The following is a 26,284-nucleotide window of genomic DNA, read 5'->3' as shown; positions in this document are numbered from 1 at the left end:
CGGTGTACTATGTTCATCTTGGACTGCAGGTGTACCAGCACTGTACTACACTTGTCTAGCACTGCAGATGTGTTCAGGGAGTAAACGGCAGCGACTGCACGCTGTAGAAGATGTGAGAGCTGCACATCCATGTCAACACAGCCATAAACCATAGTGTTGAAAAGAAAGGTGCTTTTAGTGGCACTCGCAGGCTCCATGTCTGTGAGGGAGTCAAGTTTTGTGTATACAATTTGCCTAGATTAGGAGGAAGGATGCCTTAACAACCCGAAATTTGGGGAAAAAGAAAGAAACATTGCGAAGGCAATTGAATGTACCTTTCACAATGTATCAAATAGCCCATCAGAAAGCCGCCATCTTGAGTGGCACATTAGTGTAGTGGTACCATCTCTGGTTCCTAAAAGAAAAGTGTTGGTTCAATTCTCGATGTCTATGTTCTACAGTTTCATGCAATATGAGCTGCAAGACAGTGCTCATAGTTGAAGGGGCCTCAAGACTGCTCACTGGCGCCAGCATATGACACTTTAGAGAGCAGAACACTATTCCAATTATTTATATTATTGAAATCAATTTTTTGTACGTCGCTGTAGTCATGGGGCGCTTTCGACCTCGGGTATTGTTTTACAGCTCAGATTGCATGTGACTGTAATTTTCTTTTGTAGTTTTATTTTTAATTCTAGAGTAGAGGAAACGTTATAGTATATAGCCCATTTCACCAAATTCACAAGTTAGTGGCAGCACTTGCTTTTTGTGCTGACGGCTATGAAGAGTCTTTCTTTATAGGAAGATATTCTTTTCTATTAACAAAATTGGCAGCGAACATTGTGACGTGTTTTATTTTTTTATTGTCTTGTGTGGATTGCTGCCGCAGTTCCGGGAGACTAAACTGGCCTCCAAAAAACATGCAATTAAAAAAATGCTTTTTTAGGGGTTTGCTAATATTGAATTGAATATCGAGTAATGATTTGCACATGCACTTATTAGCAAGTTAGGTTAATTTGATATGTTGGACCATTACAATTACATTGTCACTGTTACTAAATTAGACTAGCAAGCCATTATACTAAAGAAATTGTGCATTTGGCTCATGTTAACTTAGAAAATTGAGTAATTCCCACTAGCTGCCCTTGCTAACCTGCACCTTAATATACCGCATCAAATGCCTGCAAACTCGCAAGCATTTGGCCCTGTGCCAGTCGTCACTCATTGCACTTGCTTTTGAGCAATAAACTCAAAATTAAAGGTGGCAATGACAAAAAAGAAAGAGAGAGAGAGAGAGAAGCATCCTTGCTATCTGCAGACCCTTGCCCCTTGCTGCTGAGGCTGGCTTTCCCGCACAGTTTTGACGTTTAGCGGCTAAGTGCACTTTACAAGTCAACTTTTGCAAGGAGCATCAAATTATCATAAAATTCATTACAATATCACAACAATGTTCTTAGATTCGATAAAACCAAGTGCTAAGAACCATATATGCTTCTGCACAGCCAGCAACATATTCGATTTGATTGGTATATTCGTATCGAACCGAATATTCAAACATTTTTTAACATTTTTCAAATCGACGGTGGTGAGCTTGAAATTCACTTCCTCCAGTGCACAAATCTGCAGGCTTGGAGTGATGCTTGACACCAGCAAAAGATACCGAGAGCGAGTGCGGCTGTACTAATCCAGGTACAACCTAATTAGGAAAGCCCACTAAGCTTCAACAAACACTCCCTCACCAAAACAGGAATTGGCCTCCCTGGTGCAGTATTCGGCAACTATCTCCCGAATGATTCCTACAATCAACCCACGACTCTCAGTCCCCAGCAGCTGCGGAGCACCTGACCAAGGCGGCAGTCAGACCTATAACGCAGTAGAGGGTGCTAAGAATCTCTGGGTCCGGACAGGACACCAGTGGAAACTGACACTGTCAACCTTCAATTGCCGAACTTTGTCAAGCGAGGCTAGCTTAGCAGGGCTCTTTTAGGAACTATCAGACATTGTTTGGGATATCATCGGCCTTAGTGAGATTAGCAATGGAGAAGCTTATACATTGCTGAATAACGGACATGTCCTCTGCTATAGAGGTCTGCCAGATAAGAAGCAATACAGGGTGGGATTTCTAATCCATAAGGACATAGCGGGCAACATTGACAAATTCTAGAGCATCAATGAGAGGGTAGCTGTGGTCGTAATCAAATTTAGTAAGAGGTATAGATTAAAGGAAGTAAAAGCCTATGCTCCAACATCCAGTCACGATAATGATGAAGTATATCAGTTTTATGAAGATGTTGAATTAGCGATGAGAAAAGTGCAAACTCAGTATACTGTAGTAATGGGTGACTTCAATTCAAAAGCGAGGCAAAGGCAGGCTGGTGAACAAGCAGTTGGCAACTACGGCGTTGATTCTAGGAATGCTAAAGGAAGAGGTACTGGTAGAATTCGCAGAAAGGAATAAGCTTTGAATAATGAAACCGTTTTCAGGAAGTGTAACAGGAAGTGGACCTGGAAAAGCCCTAATGGTGAAACAAGAAATGAAATTGATTTCATACTTTCTGCTGATCCCAGCATAGTGCAGGATGTAGAAGTGATAGGTAGGGTAAAGTGCAGTGATCATAGGTTAGTGAGGGCTAGGATTCACCTCAATTTGAGGAGAGAAAGAGTAAGATTGGTTAAGAAGAAACTGGTCAACCTAGAGGCAGTAAGGATAAAAGCAGACAAATTCAGGCTGGTACTTGCAAACACATATGCAGCCCTAGAATAGAGAGCTGAAGATGACATAGAAGTAATGAATGAAACCGTAACTAGGCTGGCTTCAGAGGCAGCAGTTGAAGTGGGAGACAAACCACCAAGGCAACCAGTAGGTAAGCTCTCCTAAGTAACAAAGGACCTAATAAAGAAACGACAAACAAATAAAATGTCTGACTCAAGAGATAAGATAGAATTTGCGGAAGTGTAAAAACTGATCAACAAGGCAAAAATAAGTCATATTCAATATTATAACGTGAGAAAGACTGAAGAAGCCGTAAAAAATGGACACAGCCTGAGATCACTCAGAAGGAAACTTGGCGTAGGACAAACCAAGATGTATGCACTGAAAGATAAGCAGGCTAATATCATCAGCACTCTCGAAGATAGTAAAAGCAGCGGAAGAATTCTATACTGACCTATGCAGTACCCAGAGGAGTCAGGATACCTCAATTAGAAACAGTAATGAACAGGATACAGACAGAAACTCATCCTATAACTAGCAATGAGATCAGAAGGGCCGTGCAAGACATGAAACGAGCAAGAGCGGCAGGAGAAGATGGAATAACAGTCGACTTAATCAAAGATGGAGGAGACATAATGCTTGGAAAACTGGCGGCTTTTTGTACGAAGTGTCTATTGACTGCAAGGGTCCCAGAAAACTGGTAGAATGCAGACATTATACTAATCCACAAAAAGGAAGACGTTAAAGAATTAAAAAATTATAGGCCCATTAGCTTACTCTCAGTATTATATAAAATATTTACCAAAATAATGTTCATTAGAATAAGGGCAACACTGGACTTTAGTCAACCAAGGGAACAGGCTGGCTTTAGGAAGGGATACTCTACAATGGATCACATCCATGTCATTAATCAGGTTATCGAGAAATCCACATAGTACAATAAGCCTCTCTATATGGCTTTCATAGATTACGAAAAGGCATTTGATTCAGTAGACAGTTTTAGTATAGTGTACGCTATTCCGTTGCGTACGCTAAAAAATAGTGGGTCGTCACTGCGCATGCACTGAACGCTAAAAGAAATGGCAGGTATAGCGGGCATACGCAACGCAAACGAGTTAGCGTTAGCGTTTTTGCATGGTTTGCAAAGTTTGCGGGAAACATGGCGGCGGTCCCGGCTGCCCGCTTCGAATTGAATTTGGCGTTGCTTTTGTAAAATGCACTTCGTTCGTAGCAAGTCACTGTGTAAACGGCTTTCGCTTAGTCTCAGGCCACTTCGACGACAGAGTATTATGGATAACTTCGTGGTGTTTTCGAGATCGCTTCTCGTTTCGAACGAGTCAAAGCCTAACGAAAGAAACATTCGAGATGTCAGCGCCACCTATCGCTACAGGCGCGAAATAGCCGCAACGACGCCATGTGGCCTCAGAGATCCGAAGATATCGTCGGCCATCTAAAATTGTAGAAAACGTGCGCTGCTTAGCGTACGCTATATTACAGCGTATAGCGTATGCAATAGTTGCGTACGCTAAACTAAAACTGTCTAGTAGAGATACCAGCAGTCATAGAGGCATTACGTAATCAAGGAGTACAGAACGTTTACATAAATACCTTGGAAAATATCTACAGAAATTACACAGCTACCTTAATTCTACACAAGAAAAGCAGGAAGATGCCTATAAAGAAAGGGGTCAGACAGAAAGACATAATCTCTCCAGTGCTATTCACTGTCTGCTTGGAAGAAGTATTCAAGCTATTAAACTGGGAAGGCTTGGGAGTAAGGATCGATGGCGAATACCTTAGCAACCTTTGATTTGCCAATGACATTGTTCTATTCAGCAACAATGCAGACGAACTACAACAAATTATTGAGGACCTTAACAGAGAGAGTGTGAGAGAGTGGGGTTAAAGATTAATATGCAGAAGACGAAGATAATGATGAATAGCTGGGCAAGGGAACAAGAGTTCAAGATCGCCAGTCAGCCTCTAGAGTCTATGAAGGAGTATGTGTACCTAGGTCAATTAATCACAGGGAACCCTGGTTATGAGAAGGAAATTCATAGAAGAATAAAAATGGGTTGGCTCGCACACGGCAGACATTGTGAGCTCCTGAGTGGACGCTTACCATTATCATTGAAAAGGAAGGTGTAGAATCAGTGCATTTTACCAGTGCTGACATATGGGGCAGAGGCTTGGGGACTGAAAAGAAGCTTGAGAACAAGTTAAGGACCGCACAAAGAGCGATGGAATGAAGATTGCTAGGCATAACATTAAGAGACAGAAAGAAAGCACTTTGGATCAGAGAGCAAAAGGGTATAACTAATATTCTAATTGACATTAAGAGAAAAAAAATGGAGCTGGACAGGTCATATAATGCGCCGGTGAGATGGCTGTTGGACCATTAGGGTTACAGAATGGGTACCAAGAGAAGGGAAATGCACTCGAGGATGGCAGAAGACAAGGTGGAGTGATGAAATGAGGAAATTCATGTGCGCTAGTTGGAATCAGTTGACGCAGGACAGGGGTAATTGGAGATCACAGGAAGAGGCCTTCGTCCTGCAGTAGACAAAACAGGCTGATTATTATTTTTTTTTTTTTTTCCAAATCGAATTCGGGTATGAATTTTTTTCTTTCCTTTCTTATTTTCTTTTGCGGGCTTGAGTGTCACGGACCCCCATTTAAAAACCATTGGTATAAGGGTAGCACCTAATTTTTGGGGGGGCGGGGGGTTAGGTGGGGGGCTAATTTGTGCGGTGCAGCCCATGCAGGAGTAAAAATGACTTAAATGGTGAAATATAAAAATAATAAGCCAATAACCAAGAAAATATTTCGATATACCTGGCATCGCACTGCTGTACTAGTGCTAAGATTTTGGCGTAAAATTATAAGTAAGGGTAGCATGACTTTTCTTTTTGGATTAGTAGTCAACCCTCTTATGTTTACTGAATGAAAATATAGTTTTCAAAGAGCACTGTAAAGTGATATAGTGTTGCACTTAAGTGTTCCTTTAACACAAATTTAGGGTTGCAGCTGTTACACTGGTGCAACCCTTCTCATGAATGTGCAGTAGAATCTTAACTGAAACCATAATGACTACATAGAAGCAGTTTGCATAAGTCCCATTCGGTTAGATTACAAGGGTGACCTGTCTACATCTGTGACAGGGTGAGGGATAACCTCTTCTTTGAATAGCAAGTGTGGTGATCTTTGTTGCATGCTTGAGGTGTAAAAATATTGCTTTCGCCAGTACAAGAAAGAAAGCAGGTGGCAGGTAGTGCAGTAATGGAGTTGAGGACTCGGCTTACAGTAAATGTAAACATCATGAGGGGGGGGGGGGGTGAGTGTTTATGCAAGCATAAATAGAACATACCTAGCACATGTACCAGGCTCGATGCGCATTGATGCTGACATAAGTTGAGATTTTGATAAGGGGCACTTTTGTTCTTTACTTAGGTGGGCTTGTTGCTGGACATCTGAAGAGGGCCAAGCAAGGCCAAGCAAGCTGCCTGCCAGGTCCACTGAGCATATTTGTTTGGAATTGTCCAGCTCATTTGGCTGTGCTTTGACACCATACACCACTTCTGATATCGCTCATACTCTTTTAACTTTGGCTCCTACCACATTGCAAGAAGTGTTGAAGTGAAAAGTTTGTGCCTATTGCTGACAAAGAGCAGCTGGTTCTGGACCCCCTCTGCATATTCACTGGGACTGGGATTCAGAGTGCAGTAATTATTGGTGCATCTGAAGAAGAGCAAAGTTGCAATAACTTGGACATTAAGAGGAAGCTTTAGCTCAGGTGCTCCTATCTAAATACATGTGAAACGAAAATTCGTTTTTCCTGGCAACCACTGCACCAAATTTGACTAGGTTTGTTGTATTTAAAAGAAAAACTTAAAGTCTAGTGACTGTTGGTTTCGAATTTTTAAGCTGGTTCGCCAACTTTCTATTAAAAATTGGTAAAAATCGAAAATTTTCAAAAAACGAAACCATCAAGTTTAGATCTCTGTAACTCAACAACAAAAAATGATAGTACAATTCTGTGAATTGCAACTAATAGTAAATATAATGCAGACAAAATTTATATGTTACACATGAATATAAAAACATTTAATAATATGGAAATACAGCTTTTGCAGAACCCTTGTAACCTGCATTACAAATTCACATAAGATGTAACATGACATATCGATTTTGTCCGCTTTGAATGATCTAATGGATGCCGTTTACAGAACTGCGATATCCATTCTTGATGCTGCGCAATTAATTTGTAAACTTCGTGCTTCTATTTTTTTCAAACGGTCGAATATTTGAAAATATTTTTAACATAATTCAAGCCCTAAATCGAAATTCCGCTTGCAACAGTCACTAGAATTTAACTTTCTCTCTCAATTGCAACAAATTTCATTAAGATCGGTCCAGGGGTTATCTCAAAAAAGGCGTTCTTGCGTTTTACATGTATTTGAATAGACCGCGTTGGAGTTGGGCCCAAGTTAAAGCTTCCTCTTAAGGCAGACTTAAAACACTGTCTTGGGATAGGTTCACCACTGAGTACACTGGAAAGTTGTGCCGGTGTGCATGCCTTTACTGCTGCTCTAACACCTTTTGAGAAGCATCAAGTTGCTTGGTCGAGATTGTGACACCCACTGACACATGCTTTACTGTGAAGGTGGAACATACCTAAGATAGTTTGACGTGTCAGAAGGCTGCAAACGATTTCAACCCAGTTCTGTGTTTCTATACAGATGAAAATGTCCACGAAATAGAAAAGTAAAAGGGAGAATGTGTAGAAGCAGGCTACAAGCATAGGTGAACACTCTCTTCCAATGCCCTCGCATGTCTTTGACATCATGCTGTTGCCCAGATGGTGCATGCACCAGGCAATGGCAGTGATTGGGCAGCCCAAGCACACGACCCAAGCAAAGACTGACTCTTTTCAGTTTCTATGAATCATGGACCTGAGACATTGTACAAAGGAGGTTTCTCCACCAGTCACTCTCTTGTAATTTAAGTGCCATTTTTCTTTTTTCTTTTGAAGCAGCAGTGCTGCATCTTGAAATCGTCAGCACTGCACTTGTGTGATTTGCTGTAATCGTCCTTCCGCAAGATTTTTTTCTGTCATTTATTAAGCAGTGTAGTTGCCCTCCCATTGAGAGGTCACATGACCTAGGTTAAGTCATGCTCATTTGAGTGCTGTTCTTAAAGTGGGCCCAGAGGTCCACTCAAAACAGCTATCTGTGGTTAGCTCACTGGTGAGCTTTCACTTTGTGTTAATCATTCAGTGCAGTGAAGCAAGCAAATCCATGCCCTAAGCAACTATGCATGTCCTAATGTTTTGTTGATAGTTCTGCTCAGCATTATAGCTTATAATTGTTCCTTAGCATGGGTGCTGATTGACATGCGGTTTCTGAAACACTTCTCCCAGCATCCCAGTTGCTTGCAGGCTTTGGTTTGCATAGGGTAAAAGGCACTGCACTCTGCTGGCTGATATTGTTACCATCAAGTATCATATGGTGCTATTATTTTTTGCTGCAATCTTATAGTACAGCTTTGCATGCACTAAGCTAGCTGTGGTACTCAAGCATGGAAATTTGTCTGCTAGGTTCCCATGTTCATCCTGTATGTACAAAATCATTTTTGATTCCATAGTGGGGTGCATATTGTTCCAACAAGACCAATGCGTATGATATGGCTCACTTGCTCTTCAGAGCAGACCACAGGCTCATGTGCAGCACTGGAGTTGTATAAAGTCTGTAATGTACAGCTTTAGCACAGCGTTGCACGTATGCATCCAAAACAGCTATGGCATCCTACTCATATCTTCAAAGAGGCCTTTAGCAAACTGTTCTACATCTCCAAAGCATTGACAACGGTCAAATTTTGCAGCACTATCTGGTAGGCTGGAATCGAAGCACTTACAGCAGCACTGATATCTTTTTAAGCATAGCAGTGCAATACCGGGCAACTTGTCTCTTGAAAAGAACAACAAAAAATTGTTGACATTTAGTTCTTGAAGTGATTAGGCTAAATGAAAGCTTATTTTATCATTTGCTTGTTGCGCATGCAATGAAGGGGAAATAGTAAAGGTTATGTAGAAGAAAGGGGCTGCCCTGTATGGCACAATGTTTTTATGTTAGCTATGCAATCCATACAAAGTTTGTCATACTAAATATAAAAGATGACATGCATAAGTAACTTGCAAAGAACTGCATTGTGTTCTGCACTGCACAATTTGGACATGCTATTTGATAAGGTATCCAAGGGCCTTGCATATGCTCTTGTAAAACTCTGTATAGTGCAGAGTAATTTGCTTGAAGTGATTCTAAGACAACACTTTCATGAATTGACAAAGTACTTTAAAGATCGTACAGTATGATGGAGGGTGGTGCCTAACAGCATCAACAATTGGCCCTCACATCTTCACTTGTGCTTTGATGCCTCATCTCCTTACTGTGTCTGCGACTGACATGAGAGCCATGGATTGCTGACCATTTATGTAACCACATTGTCACACTTTATACTTTTTATCATTCCACACTACTGTATGATCTCCATTTTTCTTGTGCATCATAGATTTGTGCTTGTTTCTGTGTGTTTACATTCATTGCTTGAGAAAACTTAACTTGTTGCTCAGTTAGTTAGTTGTTTTAGTTATTTGTTGGCATGAACTGTGCACAGTCATAGCACTTGGCGAAACGTTTGTGGCTATGTGTAGTAAACAAGCAGATGTGTTAGTTTAATGTGTATCCACGATGCAAATTTAAGAAGGTGATATTCTGTGGCAGAAAGGACCACATTGAGCCAGCAGAGAGTTATGGAATTTGCTGTTGTATATGGAAGAGAGGCCATTAATCATATCATGCCGAATATGCCAGCTCTCATTGCATCACCGATGGTAAACAGCATTGTGCTTTGTCAGTACTTGAGAATGAGACCAGCTCGCGATGCTAAGCATTGCTGGCTTCGCTTTGGCCGCAGTGTATATAGATGCCCACAATAAGTGAAAGAGGTTCGGTGCCACGGCAAGAAGTGTTACCTTCCTCCAACTCTAAAACAAGCACCCTTATGCTACAGGCAAAATGCTGTTCTAACACGTCTGAAGTGTATGTAGATTTGCACATAAACAGCAGGAAGCATGAATCATACAGATTGTCATACTGATATACATAGCTCTGTGTACAGTAAACACTCCATGCCTTCAGGGGGGCTACAGTTGAACCCGTTAATAATGAACTTGACGCCTGCCTTGTTTGCTTAGTGGCTATGGTATTGGGCTGCTAAGCAGGAGATCGCAGGACTGAATGCCGGTCACGCGGCAGCCACATTTTGCTGGTGGCAAAATGCGAAAACACCGGTGCACTTGGATTTAGGTGCATGTTAAAGAACCCCAAGTGATCCAAATTTCCTAAGCCTCCCACTATGGCGTGCCCCATAATCAGAAAGTGGCTTTGGCACGCAAAATCTCATAATCTAATTTTAATTTTAATTAACTCAATAATTCCACAAAAAGTGGTCTTTGTATCAGCAGTTTGTTATACAGTCGAACCCACTTATAACAATATTCAGGTGCCATGAAAATTCCATTGTTATAACCGATAATAGTTGTAACTGGGTTGCATGAAAAAATCAAAATAGGGTGATGGCAGAGCTGTTGTGAGGAAATTATAATGGCAGGGAGGCCAGTGCCTCTCCCCACCATCTTCCTCCAACCAGCTGCTGATTGTGTTCACTCGTTTAACTCCTTCCTGGGCGCTCTGATTGCGTGTAACAAGCCGCGGCTCTCGGCGTTAACGAATGGCACTGCTGTAACAACCGCAACGAGGTTTCATGGGTGGCAAGCGATATGCGAGTACCGCCGAGGCATCGCTTTGGTGGCCCCAAAAGGGGCCTTTTAAATATTGCGAGAAATCCAGAAGAAACGCTGAGGTGGGATCACCACAAGCATCTCGACACGTACTTCTCACTGACTTTCACGAGAAAACCCCAAGTCCCTCAGCCTTGCATGCTTTATGTGAAGCTTGCCGACATCCTTCTCCAAGGCATCCAGGTGCTCCTTGTAGTGCAGCGGAAGGTTCCTCGTGATAACAAAGCCCCGGAGTGAGGGAAACATCTGCCGGGCCTCCTGTGAGGACAACGTTGAGGCAGTGTGCCCTACCATGTCATTGCTGCCGTCATCGCCGTCGCTATCTGATGCAAGCACAGTCGCGCTGATCGCCTCATCGGTTAGAAGCACTTAGTTTCCAAATCTACAGCCGTGCGCTTTCTTTTCACCAGTAACGTCGCACATTGCCAATGATCAGTGGTCGGATCAGCCATCTTCAGTTTCGGCGGTGAGAAACTGCGTGGCCAGGAATGATTTCGGCGCAAACAACGAAGACCAACGCGAGCTATTAAACATTTGCAGAACTGCACTGAATGAGGAGCCAGCAAGCAACCTACGAGCAGCGCAGTTGGCGTGGTCCATTCATGTTTCAGAGGGTGGGGCGGCTTAGAGCTGTGGGTGTAACCAAGCTGTGTGCACAGCCCATTCCTGTTCAGAGAGGAGAAGGGTGACAGGAGAGAGGCGCGCGGAGATGGCTAGAAAATGAGCGCATGGTGGCTGTTGGAGCAGCGGCCCATCATGAAAGGGCTCGAATTTCTCTTTTTTTTTTTTCTTTTCAAGGTTTTGCATTTCACTACCGTTCGGTTCAGACATCTAGCAGCCAAACTTTGTTGTTACAACCAATAATGCGGCATCAGGGCATCGTAGTAAGCGAGTTATTTCACCATGGAAAACATACAGAAGTTGATGGTGCAGCAGCTTCCCATTGTTATAATCGATGTATTTTTAAAGCCGGTATTATTATAAGTGGTTTCGACTGTATGTGGACTCGCCCTTCAAAATGCACAAAAATTAAAGACACTGCAGCTGGCATTGGCAGTTACGATTCAACACCACATTGGTCCGAAAATTGAATTTCGCTGCTTTCATTTTTGTTCCTGACACTTCTATGCATGTAATTGCAAATTTCCTTTAAAAACAATAAACATTAACGAATGAAAAGCCTCTTTGAAACGGTGCCCAGCCGGTTCCGATCACCTGTCATTTAGAAACTACGAGTGCATTCACTTCATTGTTTGTTTGAGAGCTTGTGATATATGTTACTAACAGTGCGACATGAGTGGATTCTGAATACGATAGAGTAGCATTCTAGTTGGCTGGAAGAGGAAACTACTGTGGCATACGAGCATTTTGCAAAAGTCTTGCCGCCATGGCTGCAGCATCGGCCACACTTACGTCGTGCGCCGCAAGGTTACGTTTTTCCTTTTTCTTTTCACTTTGACCAAAAAAGCGCGAAGTTCTAAAGGTAGAACACCATCGTGAACCGTTATCAGCAACAACGTAAGCAAATGGTCGACAAACCATAACCGCCAACACTTTGCGTGGCAGTGGCCTGTCGAGCCGTGTTCATGCTGACTGTGGTTGCCTGAGTAGGAACCTCACATGCATCCTCCTTTTACAGCTACAGGGTTTGAAATGTTAGTTGTGATAGCACAGCGCCTTACTTTTGAAAATGTTCATTATACCTGGATGCAGTATTTCATTTTCTATTCTTCTTTCCTTGTCATCTATCATACCAAATGATAAATCACAGTGATAACGGTTGCACAAAGGTAGTTGAGCCAACAATAAGGCCTAAAGAATGTATAGTGGAATTGCTCATTACAGAATATGGCTCCTAGGTTTGTTTGTATCAAGCAGGATGCCATAAGAGTGTTGCCTTAAGTTTTTAAGTGCCACAACCGTCTTAATCATAATGCTAAGAGAAAGACTTCAGCTTGAGCTCTCAGCTGTGCATTTATTAAGTGTACAAATGCTCTCATGTTGCTGTTGCAGCTGCAGTGCTTTGGCTTCAGTTTGGCCCGCCAGAAAAATAAACAGTTCAATTGTTCAGATTCCAAGCGTCAGTATGAAACCTAAGCACCAAGGAGTGCTGAAAGTGTCAAATGAAAGCCAGAAATGTTTAATGTTGCATTATTTCAATGATTTCAAAAGCATTAAATTACATGTTATGTCAACTTGTCCTCTTTTCTATATCTACATAACTTTGCATTTAGAACAGTTCAACGTAGAATGTAAAGCCCTGAGGCAGAGCTTTATTGTATGCCTACACTTTCTATGAAGTCTTCCATTGGGTGAAATCATATTTTGCTTCAGTCACTGCAGGTTTTATATGTCGCGTAAGCTTAGCCTTAGCTTAGCCTTAGTTGGGCAATATTTTTCTGCTTGAGGGTGCTCAGCTTCACTGATCCGTGTGAAGCAGTGCGAATATTTTGTTTTTATTGTTGTTTCTATGTAATGCATTAGTGTTTAGAAAGATGTGGACTTTTTCTGTAGTGCCTGTTTACTTACTGCACTTACTGAATTTTTGCACTTCACTAGATGTAATGCCTTGCTGTTGCCACTGCTGTTGCCACTGCTGTTGAAGTTTTAATGTGCTTGCATGAACCTGCATGCATTCAATTCTGTGTAATACTTCACTGTAATGAAACTGGCTGCATAAACTTTATCATAGTTTCCAGTGGAAAGTGCTGCACTGTACATTGAAATTCTCCCGTTAAAAGGCTCCTCACCAGGTCTGGCCCTTTTGAGCTGACAAGCGTAGAGCGTACAATGCGTGCTAACAATTGTGTTGGCAAAGAATTACGTCGCTACGCACCACGGAAAGGTCTGAAATTTCAATCCGAACGCCACTTTCCCTTCCTCTCGCGGCAACCGCGCTCCAAGCCGGACGGTGACATAGTCGCGTCCCTATGCCTACGTAGTCGGGTCCACACTGTGACGTCGCTCGTGGTGACACGTGACTTTGAGAATTATCCAAGGAAACATCTGTTATTTGTGTGATCTGTTGCTTGAATTGACAAAGTGAAATTTAGAGAAATAATAGAGATATTTAGCTTGTCTTGTATTCAGGTAAACGCAGGCGGACGGGGCCGTTGGAGCAGAGGCGTAAACGGGAGCAGCCTGCATGGTGCAGCCGCCTGGTGGCACAGAGCTCAAAGAGAAAAACAGCTAGTATTGACTTAACCAAGTGTATTCTACTTCGCTGCTGGCGTAAATGTTCGGCACTGGCGCAGTCGTGTTGCTGCCGAAAATTTACACCAGCAGTGAAGTAGAATACACTTGGTTAAGACAATACTAGCTGATTTTGTCTCTTTGAGGTCTGTGCCACCAAGTGGCTGCATCATTCAGGCTGCTCCCATTTATGCCTCTGTCCCAACGTGCCCATCCGCCTGCGTTTACCAAAATACCGGACAAGCTAAACCTCTCTAATAAAACACACAAACGGAATGCCTGCATGTTTATTGTTTTACTTCGCCCCGAAGCAAGAGAGATGTACTTCTGCTTGTTCCCATGGTCCTGCAGTCACGTGCGCAGGTACCGAAACTATGCCATTTTCTACCGTGTTCCATGCGTGATCAGGCTCTGCGATTCGCTTGTTCTGCCTCAGTATTCGTGTAGCACTGAATTACACCACTGGTCATGTACCCCTGTGCACAATGCGCAAAATCTTGCGCTGTGCGATACAAGACATCACAACAGCTTGCGCGCGACACCGTCAGCGGAAAACGCAGCACCGAAAAACAAAAACAAAAAAGTGAGGACAAAAAAATAATGAAGGCTGGGCGCGTGACATAGACATCACGCGATCCTCGAGGTCCGGTATGATAGAACACGGGGAAGGAATTTTGCTTGCGGAGGCTAGACGGTTCGAGTGGAGAGAGTGTCTCACTATGCAGTAGAGCTCGCCTTGTGAAATGGGTTCGCGGCACTGAAATATTTATATCTCGGCTATTACCGAGCCAATATGACAAAAATATTGCGGCAGAACACTCCCTAGGGAACACGTAACAAATTCCAGTGTATAACCAAAATTTGCTATGGGGCCTGGTGAGGGGCCCTTTAAAGGGATGCTAGAGGTGTACATTTACTCAGGCTGGACTGGTAGGTTCTTCTGGTGTACTTCTCTTCACATCTCTTAATTAATGGGATACTAAAGCCGAATATCAAGTCATCATGGACTGTTAAAATGCCATTCCAAAAACCTCGCAGAACTTGTTTCGTGCCAAGAAAAGACTTAGTTTAAGAGAAAATTGCATCTGAAGTGTCCGCTTACCTTTAATGCAATTTAATGAATTTATTGATCTTTGCCACAATTTCAATCTGGCTTAACTAATACTAGAACCCACTTGCATAGCACAAAACAGTGCAAACATTTTGTACCTCCTTCTAACTAATGTACCAGATAGCATTCAGACCATTGCGTGCCTCCCTGAGATTAGCGACCGCAAAGTCAATCATGCTAGCTTTGAGCTCACCCCGATCTGGCGCCGAAAATACAACAAGATTATCCGTCTTTATGACAAAGGAAATTATGTGACAATAAGTAATGAGCTTCATGTATTTTATGAAGTTTTTGCCCCTAGTTTTTATCCTCAAAGCATTCAAGAAAATTAGTCATTGTTCAAAAATAAACTTGAATGTCTAATCAACAAATTTATTCCCGAGTTCAGTTTTTGCGTTTCATAAAAGCCCTGGTTCAATAACGCACTGAATCGTTTGAAAAATAAGAAGAAACGTGTTTACCCTTTGGCCAGGACTCAGGGGAACGGGTGATGCATGGGCGAAATTCCGGGAGGCTGAAAAAATATATTTGATTGGAATTCGTGATGCCAAGCATATGTTTTTTTCATTTGGACCTACCTAATATGTGTACCAGTAACCCCCCAAAATTCTGGCGAATCGTAAACCTGCATCACGCACCCAAGATAACCCTGACAGATGAAACAGGCACAGTCGTCACTGACACTGAGTGTGCTGCCTTATTCAGCGCCACTTTTTCATGCGTTTTTACTAATGAAACAGAAACGTCACTTCCTACGCCATCTTCAAAGATTGGGCGTGCAATGATACCACTTGCATTCCAACCATCGGGTATATCATTACTAATCCAAAGCCTAAAACATTCATCCACTTGTGGCATTGATAATATTAACTTGAAAGTTCTTAAGAACACTAATGCTTGGGGCAAATTTCTGTCTCCTTTTCATTTGGACAGCTACTAGACGACTGAAAAACTGGAAAGGTCATTCCAGTCTTCAAATCGGGTAACAAAGATTCAGCCCTTAATTACCATCCCATTTCTCTTACTAGCGTACCCTGCAAGCTCATGGAACACGTCGTCTGCACACACACATTATGAGCATCCTCGACTCAAACAACTTTCTCCATTCTTCACAACACGGCTTTCGAAAAGGTTTCTCGTGTCAAGCGCAACTGGCTATCTTTGTGCATGATTTTCATACTAATCTCGACTTTAACCAACAGACCGATGCCATATTTTTTAGATTTTGCAAAAGCATTCGACAAGGTTCCACATAAATGTTTACTACTAAAGCATTCCTATTTGAATATCTCACCCGATATGTTAAGATGGATTGAAGAATTCTTGACTAATCTCTCACTGTTTGTTGCTTTTAATAATCGCAATTGCCCTACCCTACGTGTAACATCCAGCGTTCCCCAGGGGTCGATACTAGGCCCGCTCCTATTTTTAATTTTCATTAATTATTTACCAACCAAAGTATCTTCTAATATACGAAGGTTCGCCGACAGCTGCACGATTTATCGCACTGTTACTAATACCGCTGACCAAGAAATGCTTCAGGACGACCTTAACAGCATTAAGGAATGATGCAGCGATTGGTTAACGGAACTTAATCCTGATTAATGTAAACGTCTGTCTTTCTACTGCCGGCATCATTTGCTTGATTTCCCATACGCAATTGCCAATATCCCTGTACAGTCTGTCCTATCATATAAATAGGTGTCACCCTGTCTAATGATTTGTCCTGGGCCCAACATTACTAATGTAATTTCGTCTGCTAATAAGAGGCTTGGATTCTTGTGTCGTCATCTCCACCATGCCCCTCAACACGTGAGATTACTAGCATACAAAACTTTTGTCGTATCGAAGTTAGAATACGCATCACCCATTTGGAACACGCACCATGCCTACCTTATTAATGTGCTTGAATCACTTCAAAACAGAGCAGCTGGATTTATTCACTCTTCATATTCATACATCAGTGTATCATCCTTGAAAGTGGAATCAGGTTTATTACAACTTTCACTCTGTCGCTCTATTGCCAGCCTTTGCTTATTTCACAACTTTTTCCACGGTTCACTATGCTGCACACCCTATATCATCCCACCAGCCCGCATATCTCACCGCACCAGTCATCCATTTCAAGTTTCCCGGCCACGTGCCCGCACTGTCAATTTTGCTGTTTCATTTTTTTCCCGTGTTGCAGCCGACTGGTATAACCTATCCAACGACATCGCTGTATTACGTCCTCATCCGCTTTTGCGGAAATTATTATAAATCCCTCTTCATTGTATTGATTACTATAAGTCATCTGAATGTTTGTTCCCACCTCTTATGTAACACCCTTTGCGGGTCTTTAAGGTAATGAAATGAAAGGAAATTCAAACTGCCTACCCCTGATCGAGGAGTGATAATGTTGCATACACCATCACCACCCTTTACTGCTGTCGGGTAGTAAAATGGCACCTGACAGATGGCGCTATGCTTTTTAAACAAAGAACAAACACGTAGTCATGGAAAAACAGCCAAGACAAAGCACTAGATTCGCTGCTGCAGCTGTTCTTGGTAAAGTGGCGTGGATTGTTCTAGTATCCTGTGACATCACATGGGCATGAAATTCTCTGCTACTTGCAGTTTGTGTGAGTTTTGAGAGCTAGCAAGACTAGTGCAGCACTACTTAACAATAAAACAACTGAAATGCGAAAGTGAGGGTGGTGCAGAGTCAAGCAAAAATGAAACCTTTCGACTGCTCGCATCGTTGTCAAGGGTAACGTCAATGAGTTGTTCTTTCTAAATATCGAATTGAACTGGACAGGTAGCATTTTATTCCGTCTTATAATGCAATGCAACTACATATCTTTTTTATTTTATTTATTCATATTGTCAGCACAAGCCAAGACAGGAGTTGCGGTTACATTGCTGTCATCAAACTAGACATAGTAGATGTTTAAACAATTCAATACAAAGCAATCGGGCTAGGAAGGCACAGCATATAAACAAATATGAAGCAACAAACAACATGAGTTACAATGAGTAAGTTATAGCACTATATGGGTCAACAAAAATTAACGCACCCAAACAACTGCAACCGGCAAACAGCTAACAATAAAACGTATTCTCAACCGTTTACAAATAATTGGTAACAGCCTTTACAAAAGATTGTAAATCAGTACATTCTACTATATCATGTGGCAAGTTGTTCCAATCGTGTATGCTTCGAACCAGGAACGAATTTTTGAAAGATTCTGTTCTATATTTAAGTGGTTTAATATGTTTTGGATGCTTTGTTCTGGGGTTAGCAGGTCTCTCTAATGTGATGTGTTTTTCTAAGTCTACTTTATAGTCTCCGCTTAATACGTGAAAAAAGAATGTCAGCCTGTTAAGCTGCATTTTTTGCTTGACAGTCGTGAGGCCAGCTCTATTTCTAAGTTTGGTGACGGACTGGGTTCTAGCGTATGTGTTAAAAATAAACCTCAAGGCCCTGTTTTGTACGCGCTCACATTTTAGTGCATTCTGTTGAGTGTACGGCTCCCAAACATGGCTCGCATAAGCCAGTACAGGAAGTACAGTCATTTTGTAGGCCATTGTTTTTACCTCTGGTGTGGCGTCGTGAAGTTTTCATCGTAACGACCAAAGTGTGCACATGGCTTTACTACAGATGATGTCGACATGTACCGACCAGTTCAAATCATGTGCGAGATGAATTCCTAGGTATTTATATTCCTTAGCCTCAGCTAATTTGGCTCCGTTAATGCTGTAGGGGAATATTAAAGGATCTTTTTTACGCGTCAAACGCATACAAACAGTTTTTGATGTATTCAATTCCATTTGCCATTCATCACACCAGAGACTGACTTTTTGTAAATGGTTACTAAGCTCCTCTTGATCATTAGGAGTGCATGTTTTAGCATATATAATGGTGTCATCTGCGTAATGCTTGATGGATATTTGCGGCGAAAAACCTGCTCCCATATCACTAATATAAATGGAAAGAAGTAAAGGGCCTATAACAGATCCTTGCAGCACACCCAATCGAACTGGTTTATTGGTACTGCTAACAGAATTTAATGAAACAAATTGTTCCCTTTGGGACAAATATGCCTCAATCCATTTGAATAGCTTGGTATTACCTAAGAAATGAGACAGCTTCATAAGCAGCTTTCTATGGGATATTCTGTCGAATGCTTTGCGGAAATCGATAAAGATCGTATCTATTTGACCCCTTCCATCAATACATTGACCGATTTCATGCGTAAGTTCAGTGAGGATAGTGACTGTGGAGTACCCTCAGTGAAAGCCATGCTGGTTTTTACCCAAAACGTCGTTCTCTTCCACAAATTTAGTTAGGTGGGTAGTAAGGATGTGCTCTAGCGTTTTGCAACATGTACTTGTCAAAGAGATTGGCCGGTAATTAGTGACGTCATGTTTGGAACCCTGTTTGTGAATCGGTACTACTTTAGCCCGCCTCCAGTCTCTCGGAACGTCGCCAGATTCTAGAGATTTAGTATAGATATCCGAAAGGAAACATGAGCACCACTCAGCGTACCTCTTTAAAAAAGCGTTGGGAATTTGATCAGGGCCAGGACATTTTTTCTCATCTAGTTTAAGGAGCAGGTTCAAAATGCCGTCTTGTCTAATAGTTGGCTCAGATATACAGTGCCTAATGGAATGTACTGTTAGGGGTGTAGAACCATCATCCCATGTGAAGACCAATTCAAAATATTCATTGAAGAGGCAAGCCATTTCAGAGCTGTTCGTGATAGTCTTATTTTCACTTGTCAGAAATTGAATGCCGGATTTGGGCCCTGAAATGTACCTCCAAAATTTTCCTGGAGAGGATTTAATAAAATTAGTAAATGTTTTATTTATGTAACAATGTTTCGCTTTAATAATTTCCATTTTAAGTTCATATGAAGCGGAATGAATACAATGACGTGTTCTTGTAGAGAATTTTCTAGACTTCATTCGTTTCAGGAGGCGCTTTTTATGAATTATTCCCCGTGTAATCCATGGGTTTTTTCTGTTAACTTTTTTGGGGCGCTTGGGAACAAATAGTGCTATTGATTTTAATACCACGCTTTTAAACTTCTCCCAAGCATCATTTACTGACGTAGTATTTAGCGTAATAAAATGGCTGAAATCATCGTAATTTTCCTCTAAATGGTCCAATACTGCAACATCATCTGCTTTAGAGAAATCGGAGACTAGCAAAGTTTTATTCTTTTCTGCTCGGGTACATGTGGTAGAGACATACGTGATCACCATTTTGTGGTCAGAAATCCCTTCTAAGACTTCTCACCACTACTTGGATTGTGTGACAAATCTGCTTAGAAACACCTAATCAAGTAGCGATTCTCCCGATTCGTGGGTTCGTGTGGGCATAGTTACTATTTGTGTTAAGTCAAGGGAAAAAGTCAGATTCAGAAGAACATGAGACGTGGCCTGATTATTCTGACCTTCTGATAATATGCCCAGTCAATATTTGGTAAATTAAAATCTCCGGCCATTATAATCTTACAGGTGCTGTTGCCAAACTTTTCAAGTAAGAAATCATTCAGCAATAGCATGTATTCTTCGGAGGTCCCAGGGGGGCGATATACTGCAACAATTACAAAATACAGACCACCGATCTCTGTGGTACCCACAATACACTCCAGTTATGGAGGGAATGAAATTTCAACGAAGACCATTGAAGTTTTATAAACAATAGCAACACCGCCTCCTCTGGATCCTCTGTCTTTGCGACTAGCCGTATAGTTCGGAGGAAGGAAATCAGCACTTTCGATTGAGGTATTTAACCAAGTTTCAGTTACAATTACGATATCCGGTTCATGTTCCAAGAGGACAGCTTCCAAAAGTGAAGATTTGTTGCATATGCTCCGAGCATTGACGTTTAAAACTACTAGTCTATCAGGGACACTCGTGACTGCTGTCAGAGCTGTTTCGCCTCTCGTAGGGCTTTTCTCTGCCGCCTATGTTGCTACTTTTGTCACGACGACGCGGCTCCCGACATGGCCTACATGTGGAAGTATCACCGTCCCAGTAATACGTAATCTAGTATCTACAAGAATACCAGTAATCTTGTAGTCGCATTGACAAGTGACAGAATTCATACTAGTGAAAGAATTATAATGAGAAGTGCCTATGTCATCGGGCTAGTACCTGAATGTCATGGAGGAGCCTCAAACCGTGCCTGGCATTTATCTCAATTTCTCAATTACTAAAGCTCTGTTCGCAATGTTAGTAATGCCTTAAACATTGTTGAGCATTATTTTACTAATGTTTGCCTTTAGTGTCTGTTTAAGATAAAGGAGAAGACTAAGCCACTTCCATTTCTCGATCTAACGTATGCAAGCTATGACAGCAATGAGGTTTTTGTTTTGATGCCCCCTCTGCCTACTAGTCTCTTTTTAATCCTGCATAGGACAATGAATGCAAAATTACAGCCATATAACAAAACACAGAATGTTTTGAGCTGCCTATGTTGTATAACAGTTGCTAAAACCAAGAGCACAAAGACAACATAAACACAAAGACAAAGATGAACACCGCAGTACTCTTCCTGTTTGCGAATGCAGAAGGAAAGCGACCGCACATGGCATAGAACACATTGGCACACAGGTGGATGGGGAAACACGGAAAAGAACCCAATATACGAAAAATGAAGTTTCCAAAACTAGATTCTCTTGTGGAGAGCGCTGTGGTGCTCATCCCTGCCCTGTATCTGCATTATTTTTTCATTCTTGGTTTCAGCAATGAAATATATAAGCGGCGTTCGTTATAGCGCGTCAGCGTCAGAGTGCTTTCGCTTGGAACGGTAAACCACGCGGATGTCATGTTCTTGGATTCTCAATGCCCAGCAGGCAAGGCAGCCTGATGGATCTTTGAGCGTCGACAGCCAACATAGTGTGTGGTGGTCGGTCACCGTCAAACGATCGGCCGTATAAATATGGGCGAAACTTGCCAAGCGCCCACACAATGGCCAAACACTCCTTTTCTGTAACGCTGTAATTGGTCTCCGCCTTGGTTAACGTGCGACTCGCGTATGCGACGACATATTCTGTGTGGCCAGGTTGACGCTGTGCCAACACAGCGCCAAGGCCTACACCACTTGCATCGGTATGGACTTCTGTTGGCGCTTGAGGGCCAAAATGGCGAAGAATGGGTGGCGTCGTGAGAAGACGGCGCAAGGTTGTGAAGGCGTCGTCACACACTGGAGATCATGATGAGAGATCTCTAGCGCCACCAAGGAGCTGCGTGAGAGGCGATATAATTGACGCAAAGTTTCGAATGAATCGCCGGAAGTAAGAGCAGAGGCCGATAAAACTGTGTAGCTCTTTCATAGTGGTAGGTTTTGGGGACGCAGTAACCGCACGTAGCTTCTCGGGTTCCGGGCGAATGCCCTCCTTGGCCTAAAATTCTGAGCTGACGAACAGCAAATCGACACTTCTTCAGGTTAAGTTGCAACCCGGCGTTGGTCAAGCAAGTGAGTACGTGCAGGGGAGAACACCACAATGTCGTCAAGATAGCAAAGACAGATTTTCCATTTGAGGCCACGCAGAACATTATCCGTCATTCTTTCGAACGTAGCAGGTGCGTTGCAAAGTCCGAAAGGCATCACGGTGAATCCATACAAGCCGTCTGGTGTAACAAAGGCAGTTTTCGGGCGATCGACCTCTGCCATCGGAACCTGCCAGTAGCCTGACCGCAAATCCAGCGAAGAAAAGAACTCGGCTCCCTGCAAACAGTCCAGAGCATCATCGATTCGTGGTAATGGGTAGACGTCCTTCAGCGTGATCTTCGTCGAAAGTCAACACAGAAGCGGATGGAACCGTCTTTTTTTGACGAGGACCACGGGAGAGGCCCATGGGCTTTGGAAAGGTTGAATGACGCCTCAACGGAGCATGTCATCGACCTGGTCTACAATGACGCGACGTTCCGTAGCAAACACGCGGTATGGTCTTTGTCGCAGCGGTGAGTGAGAGCCAGTGTTGATGTAATGCTCGACCGTCGATGCACGGCCAAGAGATGTTTGCGCAACGTCGAAAGAACGGCGGAAGTGCTGAAGGATTGCGAGAAGTTGAGATCGCTGCGAATGCGTCAGATCTTCGGCGATGAATGGGCTGAACACACCAGTCCATGTTGAGTCGGGTACGGAGAGAGCACTCAGTTCATGGACGGCAGTAGAGGGAACTTCGTCGAGCACGGACACAAATCGTGTTGAATCGACCGACTCGACGTAACCAAGGCATTCGCGGCGGAGCAGTGATAGTGGCGATGAAAGATGACTGTAAATGGGCATCGTTCTGACACCGGCGGCAAGGTCAAGAGCTGCAAAAAGTAAAGGAAGCGCTTTTCGGGTAACAAAGTGATGAGAGGGCATGACGAAGACCGTCCCGTCGGATATCGTACTACAGAAGACTGGTACGAATGCTGAAGAGCACGGGGTGATACACGTGTCTTCTTTCACGACAATTTTAGCGGCAGGATGAGCATCGACCGAGGCCAGGTCACCAAGGTGGACAGTTCAATCTCAGCCCGAGCGCAATTGAAGATGGCATTGTGGCGTGAGAGAAAATCCCATCCTAGAATAACGGCGTGGGAGCACGATGAAAGAACTATGAATTCAATCGTGTGCAAAACGTCCTGTATGATCACACGGGCAGTACAAGCAGCGGTAGGGCGAATGGGTTGAGCGCTCGCCGTTCGGAGCGACAATTCAGACAGAGACGTCGTCACTTTTATGGGGAGCACACGCGCCCATCTTCCCCCGCGCCGTCTTTCGAGAGCCGGCATAGACAGGGAAGAGGCGCACTATGCCCTCTCCCGATTCTCCCTCGCTCTCGCGACGCGCGCGCGCCCTTCCTCCCCGACTCGCGGGCGGGTAGCTGACGGGCGAGGAGGACATTCCCCTCGCCCAGGTAAAAAGGTACAAAACAGCACGACCGGGAGAGGCCCTCTCTCTCTCTGAGGCCGGACCCCTAACCTGCCGGACTGGAGTACCTGCCGCAACCCGTGAGTGACCACGTTGCCCGACTATCCCGGGCAACGAGGCCAGCCTATTTACTACTATTACTGAGAGGACGTCCCTCTGCGAGTGTTCGCTATTGCTAATAGCAATAAACGTTATTACCGTTGACACCGCTGGTTGCCTTATTCGTTCGAACCCGGCGTAGCCGCGAGTCCCGCGCTACGGGTTGGGAGTACCACGAAGCGACTGCGTGGGGCTAGATCCGGAGCTCGCCTTCAGCCCTAGCCGCACGCAGAGTGGAACCCCCACATTTGGCGCCCACGTTGGGCGCCAAATGCCGGTGGTCAGGCTGCAGAGTGACGCCGCACTTGGTGTGGGATGTCGCCTTGTCAGAGCTCGCTGCTTGCGTAACTCATCATAGCTCTGGCACAAGCTGATGACGTCGCCAACAGTGCGCGGGTCCTTGGCCAGAAGCATCATCGAATCCCTTCCTGACGTGCTTTATCTTTTCCGCTTCCTTCATGGCAGCGTTCACGCGCCTGCACAAATCTAGAACGTCTTCTACATAGCTGGTGAATGTCTCACCCGTGCCCTGTGCGCGTGTACGCAAACGCTGCTCGGCTCGGAGTTTCCTGACGGCGGGTCGGTCAAATACTTCTGTAATCGACGTCTTGAACGCCGACCACGTTCGGATATCTATCTCTCTCGTGATTTCTGAACCAGAGACTGTCCACGCCCGCGAGGTAGAATGATACGTAAGCCAGTTTGTCCGAGTCATTCCATTACTTTTGAACGCTCACCCGTTCGTAGGACGACAGCCACTCTTCAACGTCGTTGTCGTCGGTTCCGCTGAAGATAGGAGGCTCCCGCTGGCGAACTGTGCCAGCGCAAGGGACGGGTGACGATGGATGAGTCTGCTGGTCGGCGTCTGTCATGGCGGAGGGTAGCGTCCCAGAACGGAGTTCCAGGATGGTAGAATGGAACGTTACCGCGCACCTGCACCACTCATAAAGGAGATTTATTGGGGTTCGTAGCGACCGCTGGTTCTGGGATGCACCGAGCAGTTCCCGAGCTCGAGCCTCTGCTGCGCGCTTGATGCTGGCGCTGCCGATGCTGCTAACTATGTGCGCACGTTCGTTATCTTCCTTACAATATAAAGTTCTCAAACTTTTTTTATTTGAAAGGTGCATCGACATTTCCAAAGTTGTGCTTTAGATTTTCAATTGAGGAACTTCGTGGGTTTAATGTTATACACATTTGACGTCAAAGGTGAATTGACTTTTCCAAAGTCTTGCACCGGACATACAAGGAGACAAGTGAATTCAACACACTATCAGACAAGTTGACAAAGCACGCAGCGAAGTCCGATGAGGCGAAGCGTTGTGATGGTTCATTTGTGCCGTCATGTCACACAGAAAATATCAACATTTTTTTTTCACCTACGCCAAAACATTCATGTCAAGATACTAAAGCCAGCCAAGGTAACTATGTTCTTATCTATGTTTTCTGCTATGACTTTTACTCACGAGGACACGTTGAGCCTCCTCAATTTTCTTGTTCTCGATACCCGCGGGCTGTCAGAGCCAACCAGAGCGTATGCGTTTTTCTCGTGTTGCCCCGACCATCACGCGGCGCACTTCGGTGCGCGGTCGGTTTTCTCTGGCTGAGTGGATTTTCGCCTGGCAGAATTTTGGATGCTTTCTGGCTGGCAGACGAGAAAAAGAAACAATGGTCGCACGCTGCCATCACTGTTAGGACTCGACGGATTGCACCGTGTTCGCTTGATCGCAATCTCTCCGGAAAGTCTCTTCTCGCCGGTGAAGGATGCCGAGCAGTAGGCGTATGGTTCTTGATGGACCAAGCATCTCACGTTTTCTTCGATATTCCTTCGGTAGGCACATTAGGTGCACAAAGTAGGCATCCGATTGTGGCCAACACACATTGAGTTTTTTTTTTTTTCATTTCGGTGCCCCCGCCCCACAATAGAATGAAAAAATACATTCTTACGGCGCAGTTAATTCTCGCATGGTACCGCCACACGCAAGATACCGCCAATCAGGCCACACTCCCCAGTTACAACTCCACACACTCTGACACCACAAACAGACCCAGGACGTCCCCACTTGTGCACCGCACTCTAACACACAAGACACATTACATCACGTCAGAGACGCCCTGCGTGATCACCGAAATTATCCATCATACACATACACTCCCATCCATCTTTATTGCCAATATCTGCCACCCCCCATCCCAGTCGATTGCGTCGTTGGACTCCCTCCTCCGAGAGTTGTACCGCCTAGCAGGGAAGCACCCCGTACTAATCGGTGGGGATTTAAACAGTCAGCACACTGACTGGGCATACAAAACAGCCACACACAGAGGTCGCTGGCTCTGGTTGCTCATGCAGAACCTCCAACTTCTCGTCCACAGCAACTTTCAGATGTCTACGCGAATCGGCAACAGTGTCAGCATGGA

General features: G+C 43.8%; 1 protein-coding gene and 1 long non-coding RNA gene across 2 annotated transcripts in view; one reads left to right on the top strand and one right to left on the bottom strand.

The window, feature by feature from the left end:
• The window catches only part of LOC135902462 (NF-kappa-B inhibitor delta-like), a 44,884-nt gene extending 31,629 nt beyond the window's left edge, over positions 1–13,255 (top strand). The window contains exon 7 of the mRNA XM_065432548.2: positions 6,143–13,255. Within this exon, the coding sequence (XP_065288620.1) occupies positions 6,143–6,166 (24 nt within the window). The 3' untranslated portion in view covers positions 6,167–13,255. The remainder of the gene's footprint in view (positions 1–6,142) is intronic.
• Positions 1–24,907, bottom strand: part of LOC135902464 (uncharacterized) — a 55,285-nt gene extending 30,378 nt beyond the window's left edge. Inside the window, exons 1-2 of the long non-coding RNA XR_010564515.1 lie at positions 24,607–24,907; positions 15,315–15,367 (exon numbers count right to left, since the gene is read on the bottom strand). This is a non-coding gene — a long non-coding RNA (uncharacterized lncRNA). The remainder of the gene's footprint in view (positions 1–15,314; positions 15,368–24,606) is intronic.
• Positions 24,908–26,284: the final 1,377 nt, after the last annotated feature.

The sequence above is a fragment of the Dermacentor albipictus genome, chromosome 4 (assembly GCF_038994185.2).
Source record: "Dermacentor albipictus isolate Rhodes 1998 colony chromosome 4, USDA_Dalb.pri_finalv2, whole genome shotgun sequence".
NCBI classification, from domain to species: domain Eukaryota; kingdom Metazoa; phylum Arthropoda; class Arachnida; order Ixodida; family Ixodidae; genus Dermacentor; species Dermacentor albipictus.
The sequence above is the reverse complement of the archived record's forward strand: the minus strand, read 5'-3'. Positions and strand labels throughout refer to the sequence as shown.